This window comes from Schistocerca cancellata, chromosome 1 (genome assembly GCF_023864275.1).
Source record: "Schistocerca cancellata isolate TAMUIC-IGC-003103 chromosome 1, iqSchCanc2.1, whole genome shotgun sequence".
Taxonomy (NCBI): Eukaryota; Metazoa; Arthropoda; class Insecta; order Orthoptera; family Acrididae; genus Schistocerca; species Schistocerca cancellata.
The window spans coordinates 454,549,009-454,572,572 of NC_064626.1; the positions used below are offsets into that span (position 1 = coordinate 454,549,009).

The following is a 23,564-nucleotide window of genomic DNA, read 5'->3' on the forward strand; positions in this document are numbered from 1 at the left end:
AAAAAAAATACACCTCCATATCATTGTGCAGTCTCATGTATACAGTTTACTTATCCTTAAAATGATATTGTTTATCTTATGCATTTCCATGCCATACTTACGTGTTTTATTTCACATAGGTCAGAGGTGGTCAAAACAGTTTGTAAGCTGTATGCGGCTATTGCAGCAATTTGGTGTTGACTCGGTAATGCTGTACACATGCAAGCCTCTTCTCTCCTTGATAACACAATACACAGAAATTAGTAACCAGCCAGTCACTCTTGTAATGAGTAACGTGATTCTTACTCTTTCCAAAAGATTGTCATAGTAAAATTGTGAATATTGCCAATATTTTACAATTAGGCAGCTGTGGCCTAGCTGAAGGAGCAATTTGACTGAAAGGATTTAGAAAAACCACAGACTTCATTATTCAGTTGGTCCCTGTTGTGCAATTTTATCTTGATACATAAATTACACAAGATAATTTATCATATCAAACATAGTTTGCACTGTATCGTAACTTCAGGCTGCTATACCCATTGCACTGTTAAAGAAACCGACTCAAAACCATTTTTGTAGAAAGAAATAGTAAATAAATGTTACTTCTATGTCAGATGATATTGTTGCATTTGAGAGCCTGTAATCTGAGACTCCATGACACTAACCACAGTGAATTCAACGAAGACTTTCCTATTGTTCCCCATGTATAGGGAGCATTCAAATGAAACTTGGTCACTAGTGTAAAATAACAGTAATGATTTTATTAACTCAGAAATGTAGTTATGCACAGTACACATACTCAAAAATAGTTGCCAAAACTGTGGGCACATTTATCTCATTTCAACACTAGCTGGTCGATTCCATCCTTGAAGAAACTAGTAGGCTGCTGTCGGATCCAGGCCTGGACCCAGTCTCGCACTTTGTCGTGCGTTGCGAATTGATGCCCGCGAATAGTTTTACAGGTCCAGATATGTGAATGTCAAATGGTGAAAGGTCGGGACTGTATAATGGATGTTTCAGCAATTTCCCACCGAAACTGCTGCAATGTCGCATTCACCACATAGGCCATGTGTGGGCAGGCATTATCATGCAGGACGATTACACCATTGGACAATATGCCTCTACTTTACCTAGTAAATAAATGACAGCGTCATCTGCAAACAACCTTGTCTCCTAAATTGTTTGTATAGATAAGAAGCAGCAAAAGACGTATAACACTACCTTGGCAATGCCGGAAATCACTTCTGTTCTACACGGTGGCTTTTCATCAGTTACTATGAACTGTGACCTTTCTGACAGGAAATCACGAATCCACTTGAATAACTGAGTTCATATTCCATAAGCACACAATTTCACTAAAAGCTACTTGTTTGGTACAACGTCAAAAGTCTTCTGGAAATATAGAAATGCAGAATCAATTTGAAATCCCTTGTCTGTAACACTAAACACTTCATGCGAGTCAAGAGCTAGTTGTGAATAACAAGAATGATGTTTTTTAAATCCATGTTGTCTGTGTGTCAGTAGACCATTGTCTTCAAGGCAATTCATAATGTTCGAACACAATATATGTTCCAGAATCCTGTTGCATATATATGTTAATGATATGGTCCTGTAGTTTAGTGGAGTACTCCTACCACCTTTCTTGAATATTGGTATGACCTGTGCAACTTTCTAGTCTTTGAGTACAGATCTTTCATAGAGCGAACGGTTGTATATGATTCTTACAAATGGAACTATTCTATCAGCATACTCTGAAAGAAAAGTAACTGCTGTACAGCTGTTAAAGCAATTGAAGTTGCTTCACTACTCAGAGGGTATCTGTTTCTACATTACTTATGTTTCTTGATTAGAGTTCTGGAATATTTACTTTGTATTGGTGAAGGAATTTCGGAAGGCTGTGTTTCGTAACTCTGCTGTAGCAGCTCTGTCGTTGACAGTATTTCCATTGCTATTATGCAGAGAAGGCATTGTGTCTTCATATACAACTAGAATCTCTTCGGATTTTCTGACAGGTTTTGAGATAGTTTCGTTGTGGAAACTGTTGTAAGCATCTCGCATTGAAGTGCGTGCTAAATTTTGAGCTTCTGTAAAAGATCACCGATCTTAGAGATTTTGTCCAATTAAATTTGGCATGTTTTTGTTGTTGTTTCGGCATCAGTGCTCTGACCTGTTTTGTGTACCAAGGAGGACAAGTTCCATTGCTTGTTAATTTATTTGGTATAAATCTTTCAATTGCTGCCCACACTATTTCTTTCTTTCAATTCGAACCACAACTGGTCTAAACTTTCATTGTTAAACTGCTAACAGTAACAAACATGCTTCTACCAACTGTGTTTAGCCTATGCTTCAGGAACACAGTTAGGTACTTCGCAAAAATTTCGGCTGAACTTATCTCTGGCCTTTGCCAGCTTTCAGTGCCTATAACGATTTATGCATCAGTGCTTTCTGTCAGTGCTTGGAGTTGTGGTACTTTTCTGACACAGCTATGACAATTTACAACTGTTACACCAATGGTTCCTGTATCTACATTCTTTGTATGTTCAGATTGCACTCTTTGAGCACACAAATGAAATTATAAAATTTGCTCCTGCTTAGGAAATCATAAGTCACTTTCTATTGTTGAAATGGTCATCAAAGGCTGTACCACATATATTCAGTCATCTGATTTTGGTTCCCTCAATTCTGGCTGAAATTAAGATGCTTTCATATCTTTGCTCATACTCCTTACTTTGTGTACACATTCAGACAAGATATCTATTCTCAGTTGGTCCTGTAGTCAACTGAGTTTTATGTTAAACAATGGAAACTCCAGGCAGAAATATAAGAATGCAGGAAAAGATGTGTTGATGCTTACTGTAAAGATGACATGCTAAGTTGCAGACAGGAACAATAAAAACTAGAATTATGGCCCAAGCTGCAGGAGTTCGCAGTTGTGTGTGCGTGGGGTGTGCTTGCTTGTGTGAATGAGTGGTGTGTGTGTGCTTCTCTTTTTCCAATGAAGGAGGAGGCTGAAAACTTGTCTTTTAATTGTACTTGTCTGCAGCTTAATGTCATCTTACAGTAAGTAACAATCTATCATTTCATATGTGATGGATTTTATGAGTAATGAAATGCACAAGACGCAGGTAGTTGTGACTCTTCAGAAATATAGTCTCTGCAAAGCCATTAATTTCACTGAAGTCAAACTGAAGGATTATCTATAAGCATAGCCTAAAGAAATCCAGATGTTTGTCAGTAATGTGAAAATGCAAATGATCTCCATTTTGTAAATGGCTTATATTGCATATTATGTGGTTTCTTATTCTAGATATTACTTTCTTCATTTTTTCCAGTGTGGGTTCTGATCAACTTCAATTTTATCACAGTTATTGGCCATGTATTCTGATTTTGCAGTATTATGAAGCAGGTTTGTAAGTTTATCTTCCATACTGTTCACCATGTCACCTTTAAGTAGTATAAACAGACTGAGTAATATAGATACATACATACATGCTTGTTGGTCATTGTAATGCTCATTTTTATGAGAATCAGCCACAATGAATATGTTAATTGAAACATATGAGTTATTATAACTTTCATAATGAAGATTTTGCCATGTGCTCTCTCCATTACATGAATCCCAGCATGTCCAATTAGGTAAGAACTTTCTTTGGTTTCAGTGTACTGTATGTTCAAGATTCATTACACTCAGAACCTAGAGTGTTTTTAGACCCCAACACATTATCAGAAGATGGAACAGTTGCATTATCTCGAACACGATTTTCTGAAGATGGAGAAACATTAGCATATGGACTTAGTAGGAGTGGTTCTGACTGGATTACAATACATTTCAAAGATGTCAAAAGTGGTAAGATTATACACAATAGAACTTAAATTTATTGTTCTCTCTCTCTCTCTCTCTCTCTCTCTCTCTCTCTCTGTGTGTGTGTGTGTGTGTGTGTGTGTGTGTGTGTGTGTGTGTGTGTGTGTGTGTGTTTTTTCTCACCCCCCCCCCCCCCCCCCCCCCCGGAAGGAAAAGCAGAAAATTAGGGCTGGAATGACATTTAAATTGACCTAAAAAAATTTTTTTTATTAAAAATATTTATTTATATGTGTGTCTTCCTAAATTTGCCCACAAAATTTTATTTATTTGTCCAATATTTTCAGTTCTTTTATTCATTTTTTGAAGTTAATGAAATACTAGATTTCCTTTTCATGAACACCGTATACTACTCCCAAGTCTCATCACTTTGGGCTAACATGCAATTGGTTCATTATTTGTCAACCTTAAAAATCAACAGTGCTGCTGAGCAGTAGCAGTTTTAGCACTATTGTAAAAACAGGTGTTTAATTTGTTGTGCAGCATTTACTGTTCTTTGTTAATATATTTGTTAGAATTGATTGTCTCTTGTAGAAATGTATACTGTTGTTGAGTATCTATCCACTTGTATCTGCAGTTAAATTCCAACCACATTTTGATTCAGATGAACTGCAATTTACATTTGGTAAATCCTCGTAAAAAGTAAGGAATGTGGGATGCATTCCCATAGTTAGAAACACAGCAAAGTTTACTGCCTGCTCACTGCTGCCCTCCACCTGTTCATCCTATTACTTGGCCGAGCTGCTGTATATGCTCTCCGTACCACTGTTTTGAAATTGTCAAATTAAACTTGCATGTGACCTCAACTACCAAAGCTTCATCTGTGAATGCGAGATGACTCGGTATTTACCAACAGACAGATTTGGGGAAAAACTTCATCTTATAAACGGATAAAATATTGTATGTTATTGAAAATGAAAATACAATGAACACTTTTCGGTAGTCACAATGCGGAATAATTCCACTTGCATGAATTCATTTGTTTCATGTTCTTGCTAACTTGCTAAGTAAATTCTGATATACCAACCATCATATTGCCTTTTGATATGAAACCTTTGTCATTTTGCTTCTGTTGTGACAGAAAATGGTTGTTAATGACCAGCAAAAACTTCAAATGTTTGCAACAATCATATTGAGCAAAAGGTCCTCTTGGCACAGAATTTAACAACAGGTCCATGCTGAAGGGAGGTTCAACAGGTGTTGTTAAAGACCTTACTTGGAATAAGAAATTGCTATTAAAGTATGACTAATCTAAGTATTACACTTACTGTATCCAAGTTTGGCCTTTGGCTGTAACTGTCAGTGAAGAGGACATATGAAAAGAGAATCCAAGAGCCAAGGCATATTTTGTTTTAAACATGATTGGTAACATACAAACATAGGTGGAAAAATAATAAACAAGCAAAAAAATGAAAGATTCTTTGTAAATAATTCAGCAGTAAAGGAGACTACTTGTCTAATAGTAGAAGTAGTGAGTCCACAGGTGGTGACCTTATTGAAGATGTCATACAGAGATGGGGATTAGTGACCATGATATCATAGTGACTGTGGTTACTAAAGTTAATAAATCAGTCAAGACGGCAAGGAGAGTGTTTCTGCTAGAAAGAGCATCTCACTTAGGAATTAGACATCATTTAGTTTCAATATCAAGGGCATAGAGGAATTATGGGCAAAGTTTAAACGGATTGTAAATTGTGCTCTGGAGAAGTACGTGCCTAGTAAGTGGATTAAGGATGGGAAAGACTCACTGTGACTGTAACAACAAAATTAAGAAAATGCTGAAGGAAGCAAAAGCTGTTGCACACTCAGTTCAAAATAGAATGTGCAAATGACATGCAAAGTTTAATAAGCACAGTTTCAGAAAACATTCTCATTCGAATCTCAGCTTGCTTTTTTCTCACAAGATAAACTGTGAATTATGGGTGAAGAGTAACAGGCTGGATTCCATATTTTCAGATTTCCAATAAAAATTCGAAATTGGCCCAGGTGCAGACCGTTAATGAAGGTACCCAGGTATGCAATTCGCTCTAAGACTTCTTAAGTGATATAGCCCAGTATGTAACCTTCAATGGTGAGTGTTTGTCATAGACAAGAGTATCATAGAAGTGCCACAGGGAAGTGTGATAAAGTGGTAACAATGAATTTTGTTACCATGCTGTTGACATTTTCAAATGAATGAGATATGTAGTTTTTGTTGGAAACTGTCTGAAGTGATTAAAGTAAAACGTCATTCAGAAGACTAAAATAAATGGATTTTGTGTGGTTATTTACCACTCTCATTTGGAAGTTTGAACACCTTGAAAGATCCGAACCAAACTGAAGTAAATTTATGTGAATTTCTCACATCCATAGAAGACGGCAGAAAGAAAGTACAAAAGATGGATAGTGTTGTAGGTGCCTCAGCTAAAATAGCATACTTGTTTTTGCATAAAAAGCTTGAAATTAGTAAAGTGGTGTACCTACCAGCTGCTTCCCTTACTAATTTTGACAACAGACCTATCCCAAATATCATATCCTCTGGAAATATGTAGATAAGTCAAAGGATTTTACCATGTATCAAACTGGTATCAATTGTAACATTCCCCGTGTTCAAATAGCAGTTGAAACAGTGGACAAAGCATGAGGAAGGAGTGCCTTTTTTTCGTGGGCTATAACACACATTAGTGAAGTAATATAGTGTCTGAAATAATAACTAATTGAAAAAACCAGAGATTACTTCACTAGAATGTGCTCTTCTGTGAAGATAGTGGTTCATCTTATGGAGCATCTTTTACAATAGAGGAATTGCATCTGTTAAGCTCCATGGTAGTTCCCTGCCACTCTGTGGCTTTGATTTAGCCTCTAATGTCTTTGTCCTATTCACTAACTTTGCCTTGGTCGGGAAAATAGTGAAAAAGTGAGGAAGGGTGTGCCTTTATGATGCAGTGTTTCGAAGGTTTGGCCTTAATTTGTTATGAAAATGTAATTTTCTGTGATAAAAGCGTATGTCTGCATCTAGAGACTATGTAGAAAAAATAAAAATAATATTTTTTAAAAATGTTTTTCTATCTTAAGACTTTTAAAAATACCCTTGTAGGATGGTGTGAAGCTTACTTGTTGGGGCGTAATGGGGATTGTATGGACATTGAAAGAAGTATAACAGAGATCTGAATTCATTTATGACTTTGTAATTAGAGTGTGGGCTATTGGAAGTAAACCAAAGAAAGGAAAGAGATGCTAGATCAGGGTTGCCACAGATTCTGGAAGTCAGGGAATTTCAAACACGTCAGGGAAATTAGGGAAATATCAGGAAAAATTTGAAAAAAAGGAAAATCTCATTTTTGTCTCAGTAGATAAAATAGTTTGTTCACTGAGATGTCATTCATCATTGTTGGCTGGGTGCAGCTGAGTACGTGCACTGCTTCCCTACTCCCTCTTTACTACTGCTTCTCTCCTCCTACCACTCCCCTCAGCTTGCAGTTTGTCCTGCTACCACTTCTTGCCACTAGCCTAGCAGCTGCCAACGAGAGGCAGGGAGGCATGAGGAGTGGTTTGTTTGGATCTGATTCTGAGACTGGAGATGTAGTGGCCAGAGACGGCAGTCGTGTGCAGGAGTTATGTGTGAGTGATTGTGTGAATGTGTGCGCTTCCATTTTCTGACAAAAGCTACGGCTGGAAATGTAGTTGTTAGTGTGATTGTCTTTTCTACATGCCTGTCTACAGCTTGGCAATCATCTTTACAATGAATTGCTACCTACCCTCATTATTATTGATTCTCAGAGTATTTGAACAAGCTATCTGTTGCTTGGATTGATCATCGTTGTGATGCTGTATGTGGCTTGTGAATAGCTGGCCACACGAGTGGATATTTGTGATGGTCCAAACCCACTGGCTGTTTCTGCGGGTATCTGTAATGTATTGGGTCTACTGAACTAAAGCTATTCGGTTCCCACTAATGTGCAGGTCCTGCCTATCAGATCTGGTCTTATCATTCTGCTGGTAGGCTGGGTCAGTTTGTGTGTGGTGTAATGCCCCAAATTCTCATGGTTTATCCATGGACTCAGGACTGTGGTGCTCCTCAGCAGGCTAGAGGCCATGGGTGATGGATTTCAGGAATTGCAACTGTCTCATCATCAGTACGTTGTACAGTGAGGTGTTTTATAGTCATTTTATTTGTTCCAGTACATTTTGGCACATAAAAAGTAATTTGTGCGTTAGTGTGAACAATAAGAAGAAGAAAATTGTTAGTCGCTGGCAGTTTGTACGCTATATACTCATCTGTTTCTTGAAAGAAAAATTGCAAAATACCTGTAAAATAATACACTCCTGGAAATGGAAAAAAGAACACATTGACACCGGTGTGTCAGACCCACCATACTTGCTCCGGACACTGCGAGTGGGCTGTACAAGCAATGATCACACGCACGGCACAGCGGACACACCAGGAACCGCGGTGTTGGCCGTCGAATGGCGCTAGCTGCGCAGCATTTGTGCACCGCCGCCGTCAGTGTCAGCCAGTTTGCCGTGGCATACGGAGCTCCATCGCAGTCTTTAACACTGGTAGCATGCCGCGACAGCGTGGACGTGAACCGTATGTGCAGTTTACGGACTTTGAGCGAGGGCGTATAGTGGGCATGCGGGAGGCCGGGTGGACGTACCGCCGAATTGCTCAACACGTGGGGCATGAGGTCTCCACAGTACATCGATGTTGTCGCCAGTGGTCGGCGGAAGGTGCACGTGCCCGTCGACCTGGGACCGGACCGCAGCGACGCACGGATGCACGCCAAGACCGTAGGATCCTATGCAGTGCCGTAGGGGACCGCACCGCCACTTCCCAGCAAATTAGGGACACTGTTGCTCCTGGGGTATCGGCGAGGACCATTCGCAACCGTCTCCATGAAGCTGGGCTACGGTCCCGCACACCGTTAGGCCATCTTCCGCTCTCGCCCCAACATCGTGCAGCCCGCCTCCAGTGGTGTCGCGACAGGCGTGAATGGAGGGACGAATGGAGACGTGTCGTCTTCAGCGATGAGAGTCGCTTCTGCCTTGGTGCCAATGATGGTCGTATGCGTGTTTGGCGCCGTGCAGGTGAGTGCCACAATCAGGACTGCATACGACCGAGGCACACAGGGCCAACACCCGGCATCATGGTGTGGGGAGCGATCTCCTACACTGGCCGTACACCACTGGTGATCGTCGAGGGGACACTGAATAGTGCACGGTACATCCAAACCGTCATCGAACCCATCGTTCTACCATTCCTAGACCGGCAAGGGAACTTGCTGTTCCAACAGGACAATGCACGTCCGCATGTATCCCGTGCCACCCAACGTGCTCTAGAAGGTGTAAGTCAACTACCCTGGCCAGCAAGATTTCCGGATCTGTCCCCCATTGAGCATGTTTGGGACTGGATGAAGCGTCGTCTCACGCGGTCTGCACGTCCAGCACGAACGCTGGTCCAACTGAGGCGCCAGGTGGAAATGGCATGGCAAGCCGTTCCACAGGACTACATCCAGCATCTCTACGATCGTCTCCATGGGAGAATAGCAGCCTGCATTGCTGCGAAAGGTGGATATACACTGTACTAGTGCCGACATTGTGCATGCTCTGTTGCCTGTGTCTATGTGCCTGTGGTTCTGTCAGTGTGATCATGTGATGTATCTGACCCCAGGAATGTGTCAAAGTTTCCCCTTCCTGGGACAATGAATTCACGGTGTTCTTATTTCAATTTCCAGGAGTGTAGATGTAATGCGTTGGGTAATAACTGACAATAACAAACATAGTGGAACCTAATATCATTAGTGGTCACCTACAGTGTTGGTTTACACAATTCTTCCACACCTTATACCCTTCTTTCAAGAGGCCCACTTTTTTCTGAGGTTATTTCTGAAATCAGTGTCGAAGGTATTTTAAATCTGCTTGCTACTCCAAGGAAATGCATATTTTTGTCACCAAATGTGCTTAGTTTTATTGGAATAAAACATAATCAGTGGTCTTAAACACACATACCATTTGGCTTGCTTTCTCCATCTAAAAACTGTGTTACAAAAGATGTTGATGTTAGTACTTAAGAATTTTGCTCACTTCAGGAAATGCCACCTGCTTGCAAGTTGTTTTATATACAATTCCTCATTTGCACTGCTGTTTCTTGTACTGTAGCTGCAAAGACAGATTGTCAACTTACAACCTAACTTACCCTTGATCTCAAAATTTGTCTGTGAAAAATAAGACTTGTCTGGAAATCAGGAAATATCAGGGACTTTCACTTGGGGAAACTTGTGGCAACCCTGTACTTTCATGATTTTGGTTTTATCGTTACATAAATATGAAGGAAAGATGTGCTAATGTTTTACTGTAATGCAGCCTTTCATATATTGTTGAGCAAGCACCCATACCTAATATTGTATGCATATTTTCATGTCCTTAGAAGTCTGATGAATAGTGCCAAGAACTTACAAAATTACATATGTAACATCTGTTGATGCAGTTAGTTAACTGATTTAATCAGTTGTAACACTATTTTTGTAATTTATATTTATACTTGCTTGAATTTTCTTTTAGAAGTATGTGTTTCTGCCAGAGGGATTTATGTAAAGTGACATGTCTGCAATGTATTTCCAGGCAATGAATACCCTGAAGTGTTAGAGAAAGTTAAGTTCTCACCAATGACTTGGACTCACGATAACAAAGGAATATTTTATGGTGTACGTATAATTTTCTGTATGTAGTTAGTTAGGTTTTGTTATTTGTTTTCATCCTGGATTAATGTCATTATTTCATTCATTTAAATGTTGTTATAAATTAAGTATATAAATTAAGATTTCTATTTAGCGATATCCGGACCAAGAGGGAAAAACTGATGGTTCAGAAACAGTTAGCAACCAACATCAGAAGCTCTATTACCACCTCATTGGAACTCCTCAGTCAGAAGATGTGCTTGTAGTAGAATTTCCTGATGAACCATTGTGGAGAATGTGAGTTGCATTAGCCTTTACATCTGTCCTATATTAGAGTAAGCAGTCATAGCAACATACATTTGATAAATGCATTTGATACTCATTCAATCAAAAACTGAAAAGTTTATGCTGAATCTCAAGCTTAGAAAGCTCGCTTCTGTATGGGTGAGGAGGAGGGCGAAATGTAGGAAAGTGAAATGCAATACAAAATAAAATACATGCATGTGAAGAGTTGGAAATTGGTATAACAAATATAACTAACACTTTTCTGTGTTGTTGTTACAATGAATCTTTTCAGGTGTTATTACAAGCAGTAAACTCAGCTTTTCTGTACACTACTTCAAGTTCCATTTCTCCTGTTTTTGTAATGTTCTGTGAGCACATGTAAGACCATTGCTAACAATAAGTGACAAAGACTATCAGTCACAGAAGTGGTGAGCAGTAAAGTGGAAATATAAATCTCTCGGGACATGAAGCAGCACAGTTTGCCACAGGCAATCCATTTCAGAACTGCCAAAGAAGTATTGCAACAGGAACCTATCTGTGATCAGCGAGAACAAGATGGAATAATGAGTAGTAAACCAAAAATATGTAAAAATGAGTTGTGGTATGGACTTACACAGGACAGCAGAGCAGTAAGTGATGTCAGATGAAGTGAAAAAGGATTGTAGATGAGTTTTGCTTTGTTTATTCTTGCTTGCTGATAAATATTTCGGTGAAATCACTGAGCTTAAATGATAACAAAGAACTTCACATGATCACTGGGCTACAGTGTGGTTAGGAAGTGTGTGCTTAGTGGAGGTGACTTTCCAGTATTGACAGTAGGCATATTTAGGAAATGAAAAAGCTATTCCTGTATTTCAGAAATAATAGTTCGTACTTTGGGGAGGGAAGGGGATGTGTTGTGGGAAGAAGGGGCAATACCACATATTCCAGGTTGCTAGGGACCAGACTATCATGATGATAATTGAGATATTATGATAATTGAGATATTATGATAATTGAGATATTATGATAATTGAGATATTATGATAATTGAGATATTATGATAATTGAGATATTATGATGATTGAGATATGATGATGATGATTGAGATATGATGATGATGATGATTGAGATATGATGATGATGATGATTGAGATATGATGATGATGATGATTGAGATATGATGATGATGATGATTGAGATATGATGATGATGATGATTGAGATATGATGATGATGATGATGATTGAGATATGATGATGATGATGATGATTGAGATATGATGATGATGATGATGATGATTGAGATATGATGATGATGATGATGATGATTGAGATATGATGATGATGATGATGATTGAGATATGATGATGATGATGATGATTGAGATATGATGATGATGATGATGATTGAGATATGATGATGATGATGATGATTGAGATATGATGATGATGATGATGATTGAGATATGATGATGATGATGATGATTGAGATATGATGATGATGATGATGATTGAGATATGATGATGATGATGATGATTGAGATATGATGATGATGATGATGATTGAGATATGATGATGATGATGATGATTGAGATATGATGATGATGATGATGATTGAGATATGATGATGATGATGATGATTGAGATATGATGATGATGATGATGATTGAGATATGATGATGATGATGATGATTGAGATATGATGATGATGATGATGATTGAGATATGATGATGATGATGATTGAGATATGATGATGATGATGATTGAGATATGATGATGATGATGATGATTGAGATATGATGATGATGATGATGATTGAGATATGATGATGATGATGATGATTGAGATATGATGATGATGATGATGATTGAGATATGATGATGATGATGATGATTGAGATATGATGATGATGATGATGATTGAGATATGATGATGATGATGATGATTGAGATATGATGATGATGATGATGATGATGATGATTGAGATATGATGATGATGATGATGATGATGATGATGATGATGATGATGATGATGATGATTGAGATATGATGATGATGATGATGATGATGATGATGATGATGATGATTGAGATATGATGATGATGATGATGATGATTGATATATGATGATGATGATGATGATGATGATGATGATGATGATGATGATTGAGATATGATGATGATTGAGATATGATGATGATTGATGATGATGATGATGATGATGATGATGATGATGATTGATGATGATGATGATGATGATGATGATGATGATGATGATGATGATGATGATGATGATGATGATGATGATGATGATGATGATATGATGATGATGATGATTGAGATATGATGATGATGATGATGATGATGATGATGATGATGATGATGATGATGATGATGATGATGATGATGATTGAGAGATGATGATGATGATGATGATGATGATGATGATGATGATGATGATGATTGAGATATGATGATGATGATGATGATGATTGAGAGATGATGATGATGATGATGATGATGATGATGATGATGATGATGATGATGATGATGATGATGATGATGATGATGATGATGATGATGATTGAGATATGATGATGATGATGATGATGATTGAGATATGATGATGATGATGATGATGATTGAGATATGATGATGATGATGATGATGATTGAGAGATGATGATGATGATGATGATGGAGATATGATGATGATGATGATGATGGAGATATGATGATGATGATGATGATTGAGATATGATGATGATGATGGAGATATGATGATGATGATGATGATGGAGATATGATGATTGAGATATGATGATGATGATGATGATGATGATTGAGATATGATGATGATGATGATGATGATGGAGATATGATGATGATGATGATGATGATGATGATGATGGAGATATGATGATGATGGAGATATGATGATGATGGAGATATGATGATGGAGATATGATGATGATGATGATGATGATGATGATGATGATGATGATGATGATGATGATGATGATGATGATGATGATGATGATGATGATGATGATGATGATGGGGAACTACTAGAGATTTGAATACTCGCTCATCCCATTGCCTTCGCTCTCTCCTTGCCCTTTCCCATTTACGTGTTCCGAGCGTGGTGGTGCAGCGGTAGTACACTGGACTCTCATTCGGGAGGACGACGGTTCAGTCCCGCATCCGGCCATCCTGATTTAGGTTTTCCGTGATTTCCCTAAATCACTCCAGGTAAATGCTGGGATGGTTCCTTTGAAAGGGCAAGGCCGACTTCCTTCCCCATCCTTCCCTAATCCGATGAGACAGATGACCTCGCTATTTGGTCTCTTCCCCCAAACAACCAACCAACCAACCATTTACGTGTTCCCCTTCATTGTTCATCTCAATCCTCTCCTCCTACCCCACAAAAACCTCTCCACAATCTTATCCTGTCCGGCCCTACAGCCATCGCCATTCCTAACCCTGTCTGCCCTCCTAACACCCTTCCTTCAATTGCCCCTGTACCCACTCTTGCACTTGGACTCAGTCCTGCCCATTTACCCACTCCTACCTCTGTAACCATTTGCACGCTCTGCCCCCCCCCCCCTCCCCCCAGGAACCACATCCAGGGAAATTATTTTGGATTGCTTCACAAGATTTCCAAAGTGATGTGCGATTTCTGAGAGTATGTTTGCTGTGCATGCAAATGTCTCAAGGTTTAGCCGTTGATAGCTTATTTGCTGATGCTTGGTAACGTCAGTGGTATATAAAGATGTGATTGCTGCAATTGGATTGAAATCCTGTATTTGTTTTCTATAGCAGTGGTTGAACTATTCGTATAGTGCATTAAATAGTGCAATGAAATCTGCTCAAAGTTTGATACAGTGCATTACATTCCTGGAAGTGGAAGTGTGGTTGAGCTGTTCCCTAGCTGTCATGTGGCTTGATATCACCTGCACTGGTGCTTGGTGAGAGCCAAATCTGAGAGAGAATCGATTTAGCTGACTGTTTTTTGTATTAAATCGTTTTAATCTTGTTTGTTTATTTGCTGAAAAAGTGTGAATTTAGTTACGCTGTCACCTTGTGGGGGTCTGTATTTGCCTTCAGTATTTTTGTGGTGTTTGCTATTAATTGTGTACGGGATACAAGGCTGTATATTTATTCAAGTCGTTGCTATGTGTTGGTCAGTTTGACTTGCACATTGTCATGGTGTGTTGGTTGGTTCAAAGAAAAGTCATTCATTTTGTGTTAGGTGAACTTTTTGTACTCCAGTTAATTCTGTTTATTGTACACATGGGTGCGTGTTTAAAGTTGCTCTCTTGCATTGCGTCTAAAAAGGACAATGTACGTATCTTTGTTGTCAATGTTGTTCAATGTCCTTAGTTGCTATCCCGATCTCTCACAGTAAGGTCACACAGTGAGGATTGATTCAAAGTCCTTCAGTGGTAAATTAGACTCGAGTGTTGATTATTATGAAGGGTATTGCCATTTCCTTGTGTCAAAATGCTAGTTTTCATCTGGCTCATGATTGTTTAGTTACGAATGGGTTAAGTCCCTGCTATAAACTGAAAAATTAAGTTATGGCTAGTGCTGATTACCATAAGAGAATGTTGTTCAAGTTGTGGGCAACTGCAGCCTAATTTTCACATTTTGAATGAAATAGTCCACCATGGCTGTAAAAAGAACTTGAATGAAAGTCTGCGTTAGATGGAAAATTATTGACGACAAAGTGCAAAGAAATGGCTATAGAAATAAACAAGATAGTAGAATTACTCTAGCAGTTTATGCAATCCTAGTTGTTCATTTACAGGGTATGCACAGAATATTACCATAAATTTTGGTATAATAATGCACTTATAATAAAGGCAGAAAAATCTGTATCAACTGTGGCTATGTTGGAGGAGCAATATGTTGTTAAAGTAGAACAGTTCACTGAAAACAATGGCATTGAAAAAAGTAGGTGCGGCCTAACTGCCAAATACCTAGCAGTTATTAAAAAAAAGTGGTGAAGAAAACAAAAATGTTTCTTAGTCCTTTCAGAAAGATATCTATTATTCCAGTGAAACCCTTTGATCCTAGACTTAGGTGTTACAAAGCTACATAAAGAAAATATACTGATCAGACAAATTATTAATGCCCAGAATGAACCTGTTTTTCATCTGAAGAAGTTATTGGCAGAGTATTTGTATATGAACTTTAAACATGTGGTAAATCCCGACATTTCATCTGGGGTTGTGCATTATCTTCCGGTATATGCCTACTGGCTGGTTGTGACATTAACAGTGAGCTCTCTGACTTCAATAACTTCTGTACAGTTTAGTGTGTGGCCACTACAGTCTACAAATGTGCAGTGAATTTTAGGACATACTGTGGCCATGGAAATGTCTGTTATATGTGGACCTATGTTGTATTTTGTTTTGAGTGTCTGTTACATGTGTAACTATTTGTTGTCAGTTTGGTTTCTTAATCATAATGTGTGCTCTCTTCCCATTTTGTATTTTATGAGATGTGGAATTTTGAACTCTGTATTGGATGATTATTTTGTGCATTTTGTTAAAGTCTAGAATGTTGTTCAATGGGATGCTTTCATTTGGTGGTTCTAAAGGTTGTCAGCAAGGGTGTAGCATAGTTGAAGGGAGTTCACCTTGGTTATACAGATCGCTTGTTTCAGAGCTTACACTGTCCATGTACCCTCAGCAACTGAGAAGTGTATTTAAGATGCCCAGGTTCTCCTATTTGATGCCTAACTCACTCAAAGGACTTTGGGTATTACTGGTCAGTAGTAATTATTGTGGTGCCAGAAATGTGGCTGGGTAGTGGAGCAGTGGATTGTTTACGACTGAGGGTAGATGGTCGAAAACTATTTACTTTTTTAATTTTATTTTTCCCATCAAACTTCTTAACAAGACTTGGTATCCAATGCCATTTAGTAACACCCGGTTACTAACTAGTAATAGCAAATTATTCTGTCGTGCAGAAGGTTGCAGGTTTGAATCTCGTAAAGTGCTTTAGAACTTTTCATTTTTAAAGTTATTGAAATGACTGATCATAATTTTTACTGATTTAATTGATATAAATGTAATTTTTTAAAATTAATAATGCTTTGCACATCATTTTAATCATAGTCTTAAGTTTTTCTTTTGCTCTTATTTTTCTTCTTCAAATTCTATTTTCATTTGGAATCTTTGTGAATTTGATTTTAAAAAATTTTATTTCTCTATTACAGTATTTAAGCATTTGAAGATGTTGATCAATCAGTTAAAAAAGAAAAACAAAAGACAAAATCATCTATTTATATTGGCTGTACAATGGTGTCAAAAATCTATTTATTGTTACATACAAGGTGCACATTTTATGGATGGTAACCATCTTGCAAACATTTAAAACACAAATTCCTGTTGCCCTACTGACAAAATAATGCAAATACGATAGAAACAAAAATAGGGATTACAAATAAATGTACAAAATGAAGAATATACATAATCAATGCAACAACATGGACAAAATTATAAAACGATCAAACGCACATGCACAAAGATTCCAAAACAATGGAAAAATAAGAGTAAATGTAAGAGATAATTTGATGATTAAAATGGCATGACAAAGGGTAAGAAATTTTTAAAATAATTATATTTAAATCAGTTAATTGAATAAAAATAATCACCAGTCAGTTCAAAAACTATTTAAAAATAGAAAATTTTGAAGCACTGAGAGGGATTCGAACCCACAAATTTCTGCATGACAGGCTTGTACACTAACCACTAGATGCTACAGTGCCACTAGATGTACAGCTGTCAATATTAAGGCTCTAAGAGTTCACTCAAAATCGTAAATTTTTTTTTTGTCAATTACTCAGAAATGAGGGCCTACCGTGGTAAATGGCTGCAGGGTGAGAGACCAGGGACCCTAACCTGCATCACTGTATAGATAGTTCCAAAAAGTTGATCACACCTTTGTGGATGCTTTGCAAGTAAGATAATACTCAGCTATCAGCCCTGGTACAGTAATTGGCACCAGCTGTAGCGTAAGCACCCAAAATTTTCAGTTTACAGCGGAGATTTAACTGCTTTATAATGAAATGAGCACTAACCAGATCAAAACTGACATTGTGACACAAGCATATGTTGATATCCTTTGTAATAATCAATGCTCTAGGCTACTTTACCACTGAAGGGCTTGCAATGATTTTTGCTGTATGATCTTCCTCTGAGAGCTCAGGATAGCCACTGAGGACAGTGGATAAGCTCAACACAGACAGTGCAAGAGAACAACTCAAAACACACACCTGTGTGTACAGTAAACAGAACTACCTGGTGCAAGCAGTGTGGACGTCATTCCTTTGAACCAATCAATACACCAAAACAGTGTGCAAGTCAAACTGATCAACATGTGATGACAGCTTGAATAAATGTACAGCCGTGTGTCCTGTGCACAGTTGTTACTAAACACCTTGCAAATAGTGAAGACAATTATAGACTAGCACAAAACAATGTAATTAAATACACACACTGTGTGTTCAAAAGTATCCAAACACCTGGCTGAAAATGACTTAAAAGTTTGTGGTGCCCTCAATTGGTAATGCTGGAATTCAATATGGTGTTGGCCCACCCTTGGCTATTTTTGTACCATCAGTGCTGCTTTCAACATCAAGGTTGTGTACTAAACTTCCATGCTAAGTCACAACGAGTCTCACACTCCTGCACACTTCAGTAACAGAGAATGAGCTGACAAGTAGAAAGCACCTGCATTGCATTTGTGAACTGGCCATACTTGTGGAACTGTAATGGGAAGGAAGGAAGGAAGGAAGGAAGGAAGGAAGGAAGGAAGGAAGGAAGGAAGGAAGGAAGCAAGGAAGCAAGCAAGCAAGCAAGCAAGCAAGCCTGTATAGTACCAATAGTGGTGCCTTAGTTCAGAATGTGTTCAACCCTCAGTGTTACTCATACTCTCTGGAACAAACTAAAAATGTATGGGAAACAATGCATCGCCTTCATCAGTGATTACTAAAATTGTGTCAAGTTGTTGACATTGGCATGATTTTAGTAAAGAATCCAATATTAAAATCTCAGTGGATTTTCCAATTCAGTAACTCATTTTTAGAATAGATTCAACATCAATAATGTAGTGCCTTAATACATTTTACGAGGCTATTCCAGGAAGCAAGGTTACAAGAATTTCTTGAAGTAAAATAAATGTATTTATTTTAATAAAATTTACATGTGGTGTTGTGTAGGTGTTGCATTATTTTTTGCTGTGTCTTACACATCTCCTGCCTTTTTCAGCTAGTTTATCATTTTGATTTTCACCTCATAATCGAAAAGTGTTTTTTCGAGGTGTTCCTTGAATTTAGTGAACAGATTATAGTCACTAGTTGAAAGATCGGGGCTGTGAGAGGAGTGGTGTAGAGCATCCCAATCAAAAGAACTCAACTCATGTGTTGTACAAATGGTGTGCGGAGACGTATTCTCATGAAGGAGACTGAGTCTCATTGTCAGCGTCCCATGAAATTTTATTTTTGTGTGGCTCTGCAAAGTTTCTTATTGGTCTTAAAATATCTTGCCAAATGAGCATAACCTCTTTTCTGTCACAAAACAGTGACACCACGATTTTCCTCACTGTTTGCTTAGTTTTGAATTTTTTGACTGAAGGAGAATGAGTGTGGTGTCACTGCATTGATTGTCGTTTGCTCTCTGGAGTATGGTGATAAGTCGAAGTTTCATCTCCTGTCACTATAGAATTGAGAAAAGCCTCACCTTCAGTCTCAAAACGGTCACGAAATTTGCAAGTGGCACTGATTCTGTTCTTTTTTGTGTGCTTTCATAAGCACCTTGGGCACACATTGAACGCACAACTTGAGATAATTTAGTCGATTACTTAATATTTCATGAATAGTTTAAGAAACATTTGGACAAACTGCATGCAGATAAATTTCGAATGACGATCAGAGAGATGGTGATCTTCAATTTTCTACACCTCGTCATCAGTTACAACAGACAGCATCCCACATCCGTCTTCATCATGAATTTCCTTCCTTCCAGAATTGAAATTCTGTACCCATTTCATCACATGATACCTTGACATTACATCCTCTATAAACTAAAACAATTTTGTGATGAATATCAGCAGTGTTCATGCCCTTAGCGTTTAGGTAGTGCATCACAGTGCTCACTTGGCGCGAGCCGGTATGAGAATGCTCATTTCTAATAGATGAGCTACTAATGGTTGGGAGTGCCTATTCCTTCAGGAGTGTTCGTTCCTTCCACTAGCTTCCTGCTGCACAGCAGTGGTACCAACATTCCCCATGGCCATGCCATGCTAAAGCTACATGCCTTGTAACATTAGTTTTCAGGTAACACTCGTATTTCCAGCACAAGATGAGTCAAGGCACCTGAATAAACATGTCAGAATACACAGATAGAATACACTGATAGAATACACAGTGCTTAGCTCAGGAAGATGCATTAGGCAATTACAAAACATAAATCAACACGTAATTTAGCAGCCATGCATACAGCACTAAAAGTTGAGGTGGGTTGCCACAGTACAACTGCATGGTCTTTGTCTAATTGAAGCTTGTGCCACCTCTGTAATCAGTATCACGTATGGTGATCTTTTCCCCCCATCTCTCATTCTCACCAGCCCCCCATCTCTCTGTCGATCTCGTCTGCCCCACCATTCTCTCTGGGTCAGCCTGGTCTGATGCCCCTGCCCCCCCCCCCCCCACCCCGTCCTGTGACAACGTTGTCTGCCCCTCCCTGGTCTCTCTGTCGGCCGTGTCTGCCCGCCCGCGGTCTCTCTCTCTGTCAGCCGTGTCATCTTCTCCTTCCCCTCCCCCTTCCACTCCCACTCCTCTTCCCATATCCCCCATCCTCTGTGTGTCTCATAGTTCTGCTTGCCTCGTATCTGTTGATTCACCTCCTCCCCACACCTGTGTCCTTTCGGCTAATACCCTCACCCTTTAGCCTCCCTCTTTCTTGTGTGTCTGTCTTCCTCAGTTTGACTGAAATTATTCCAGAGGTTTTGTAGTTGATGTTTATCATACATACAAATATTAGTAGTAGTAAATGTAAAAGGTGCGCATTATTCTGAAGAGCCACAGGTGTTACTAAAAAAAAAAAAGATTGCATATAGAGACAAAACATAATTTGTTATGTTTGTTTTTTCCAGTGGTGCTGAAGTGAGTGATTGTGGGCAGTGGTTGATTATTACACCTCAGAAGGATTGCAGAGATAATTTGTTATTTTTCTGTGACCTCGACATTTTGCCCAATGGAAAAATATCTGGAAAGCTTCCACTGACCCAAGTTGTACATAAATTTGAAGCAGATTATGAGGTTAGCTTATTTCTTTAAAAACAAATAACAAATCACTTATTGTATTGTGAAATATTATGTTTTTATCTCTATATTTTCTTTCTTAACGTAATCATGACCATATTGTTTTTTTGTGGATACAGTATGTTACAAATGAAGGGCCAGAATGTATTTTTCGCACCAATAAGGATGCTCCAAATTACCGTCTTGTGAAAATAAATTTCCTGGATCCAGTGCAAGAGAAATGGACAACACTGATAAAGGAGCATTCTAAAGATGTTTTGGACTGGGCTAGTCCTGTAAATCAAGACAAATTAGCTGTTTGTTACATCCATGATGTTAAGGTTAGTCACTATAAGAATGTGAATACTTTGTTTGTAATTGTTACATATTGGTAGGTACACGTAATCTTGGTTCCACCACCAACACTGCCAATGATCTCTTAAGATCCTCTGCTGCACTAAATACATTTAAGAGTCAGTGTTGCCAGTTTATTCTGCATATGATTATATCATCTCCAAAAATTCATGTCTCTCCTGCCCTCTATTTTACCTACAATACCCAACTGCACACAAATATTCTTGATACCTCATGTCATAAGTGTGTGTTACAATTCTTCTGCAAACGGCTACCGCCTGTTTCAGAACTTGTCATTGCAATATGTCACTTTTGATTACATTACATTAGAATTATATCATGGATTCCACAGATAGTGGAGTTCGGTATGTACAAAGAAATCGTGAAAGACTTGAATTGTATTCAGTTTGAATCAGCACTACGAAATGACTAAACATTATGAAAAAATATTGTAACATAGTTCTAATTCCAATTATAAATTAGCCTAAAACATTGTTGTTAAGAATTTGTGTGAAGATATTTTTCAGTAGATTGGGAGTTCTTCGAAAGATCTTTAAATTACTTCTGTCACACTTTATACATGACAATTCTAATGCTCTGTATAATTGAGTACACAAGTAGCCATGTATCTGACCCCTTTCTATACTAATGTTAATTCTTTGAAGTATTTGTAGAGGTTGTTTTTGACTGTAGTGTTGTATTCATGCTTTCTGCTATTTATTTGTGAAAATAAAATATTGGTAATGACAAAGGACATTAATAAATGTATAAATATCAAGAGTATTTGTCAAAATTCAGAGTTTTTTTTAAGTGGTTTCTGCCGAGTGCTCTAGAATTAGCGCTAGATAGAATTCTTTTGATACATTTATTGAAATTCTGTCCCTATAAGATGAGTTTTCCCAGAAGAATTGTGTAACACATTGTGAATGTGCAAAATATTAGTTCCATCATTTTTGGAATTGTATACAGCAATGAAAGGTGTACCGCAAATGTTGTTGAACTAAAGTTCTTAATTCTAGGCAGTGGCTTTTTCATCTCTAGTTGTGATCTATCTTCAGTTCCCAGCTTCCACTTCTTGTATTTCTTTGTTTGACAAGACTATTTTAATAGCTTGTGGAGTTCTATGAGAATTACAGAACTGTATACCAAGTCTTGTCAAAATTCAGTGATCATCCATTTGCATTCAAGCATCTTTTGTTTTCGAATATTTCATTAGCTGCCTTTTCAGGAAGGGTTCTGGTGTTATTCTTACACTTAAGAGGCTCATTTCAAAAGTTATGCACACTATGCACCCACAGGAAGTTGAAATTCATGTCACTGGTGAGTGAGATTTTAGGTGTGACCATTGTATTTGTTTGCTGGTTCGTATGGCTGTATCAAGAGTAATTTGGTTTGAAGCTGAAACAGTCAGGCCGTATTGCACATAGTGATCAGCCCTCCTACATCAATATTGAATCCTTGCATGCAAGGAACATGGAAATTTCAAATGCTTTGAGAGAGGTGTGTGGGAATAGTCTAGAGGATCATAGCACAGTACTCCAGTGGTCTGCTTGTTTCCGTGAAGATCTGGTAAGCAGTAGGATAGTCCAAGAAGTGGGAGGCCATCATCTGCAACAGACTACACCTCTCAGGTTATTGCTAATGATATTTTGAGAGGGGATTGACAAAAAAACTACAGGAAATTGCATATGAGGGCAGAATTTGTCATTTCAGTTCATAGAAACATTACTGAAAAGTTGAAGATGAGAAAAGTTTCTGACAGATGGGTTCCCTATGATCTGAGTGAAGAACAGGAAACATGTTGGAAAAGAATTGTAGAATAATTGCTTCCTTGTTATCAAACAGAAGAGAACAGTTTCTGAAAAGGGTTGTTGACTGATCAAACGTGGAGACAAGGTTTTGAGCCAGAACTGAAGTCTGTTGTCACAGAAGAGTTTTGACTCTTCACACGTGAAAAAATTCCATTGCCAACAACCAGACGTGAAAGTGGTGGTGATCTTTGTGTATGACGTTGAAATATCCCAAGGTGTGAGAGACTGTGAAACCTATCAGAGTAGTTGACCTATCCCGACTGTCACACTCCCCATAAGACTCCATGTCAACTGTAAATTATGCAATGGAGTAGCTATCTTGAAATCTT

The 23,564-nt window shown here is 38.2% G+C and overlaps 1 protein-coding gene across 3 annotated transcripts in view; it reads left to right on the forward strand.

Moving 5' to 3' along the window:
* LOC126176852 (prolyl endopeptidase) overlaps positions 1-23,564 on the forward strand; it is a 116,857-nt gene that overhangs the window by 53,221 nt on the left and 40,072 nt on the right. For all 3 annotated transcript variants that reach the window (XM_049924057.1, XM_049924050.1, XM_049924041.1), the window contains exons 4-8: positions 3,639-3,826; positions 10,439-10,521; positions 10,649-10,791; positions 20,923-21,088; positions 21,211-21,411. In XM_049924057.1, the coding sequence (XP_049780014.1) occupies positions 3,639-3,826; positions 10,439-10,521; positions 10,649-10,791; positions 20,923-21,088; positions 21,211-21,411 (781 nt within the window). The remainder of the gene's footprint in view (positions 1-3,638; positions 3,827-10,438; positions 10,522-10,648; positions 10,792-20,922; positions 21,089-21,210; positions 21,412-23,564) is intronic.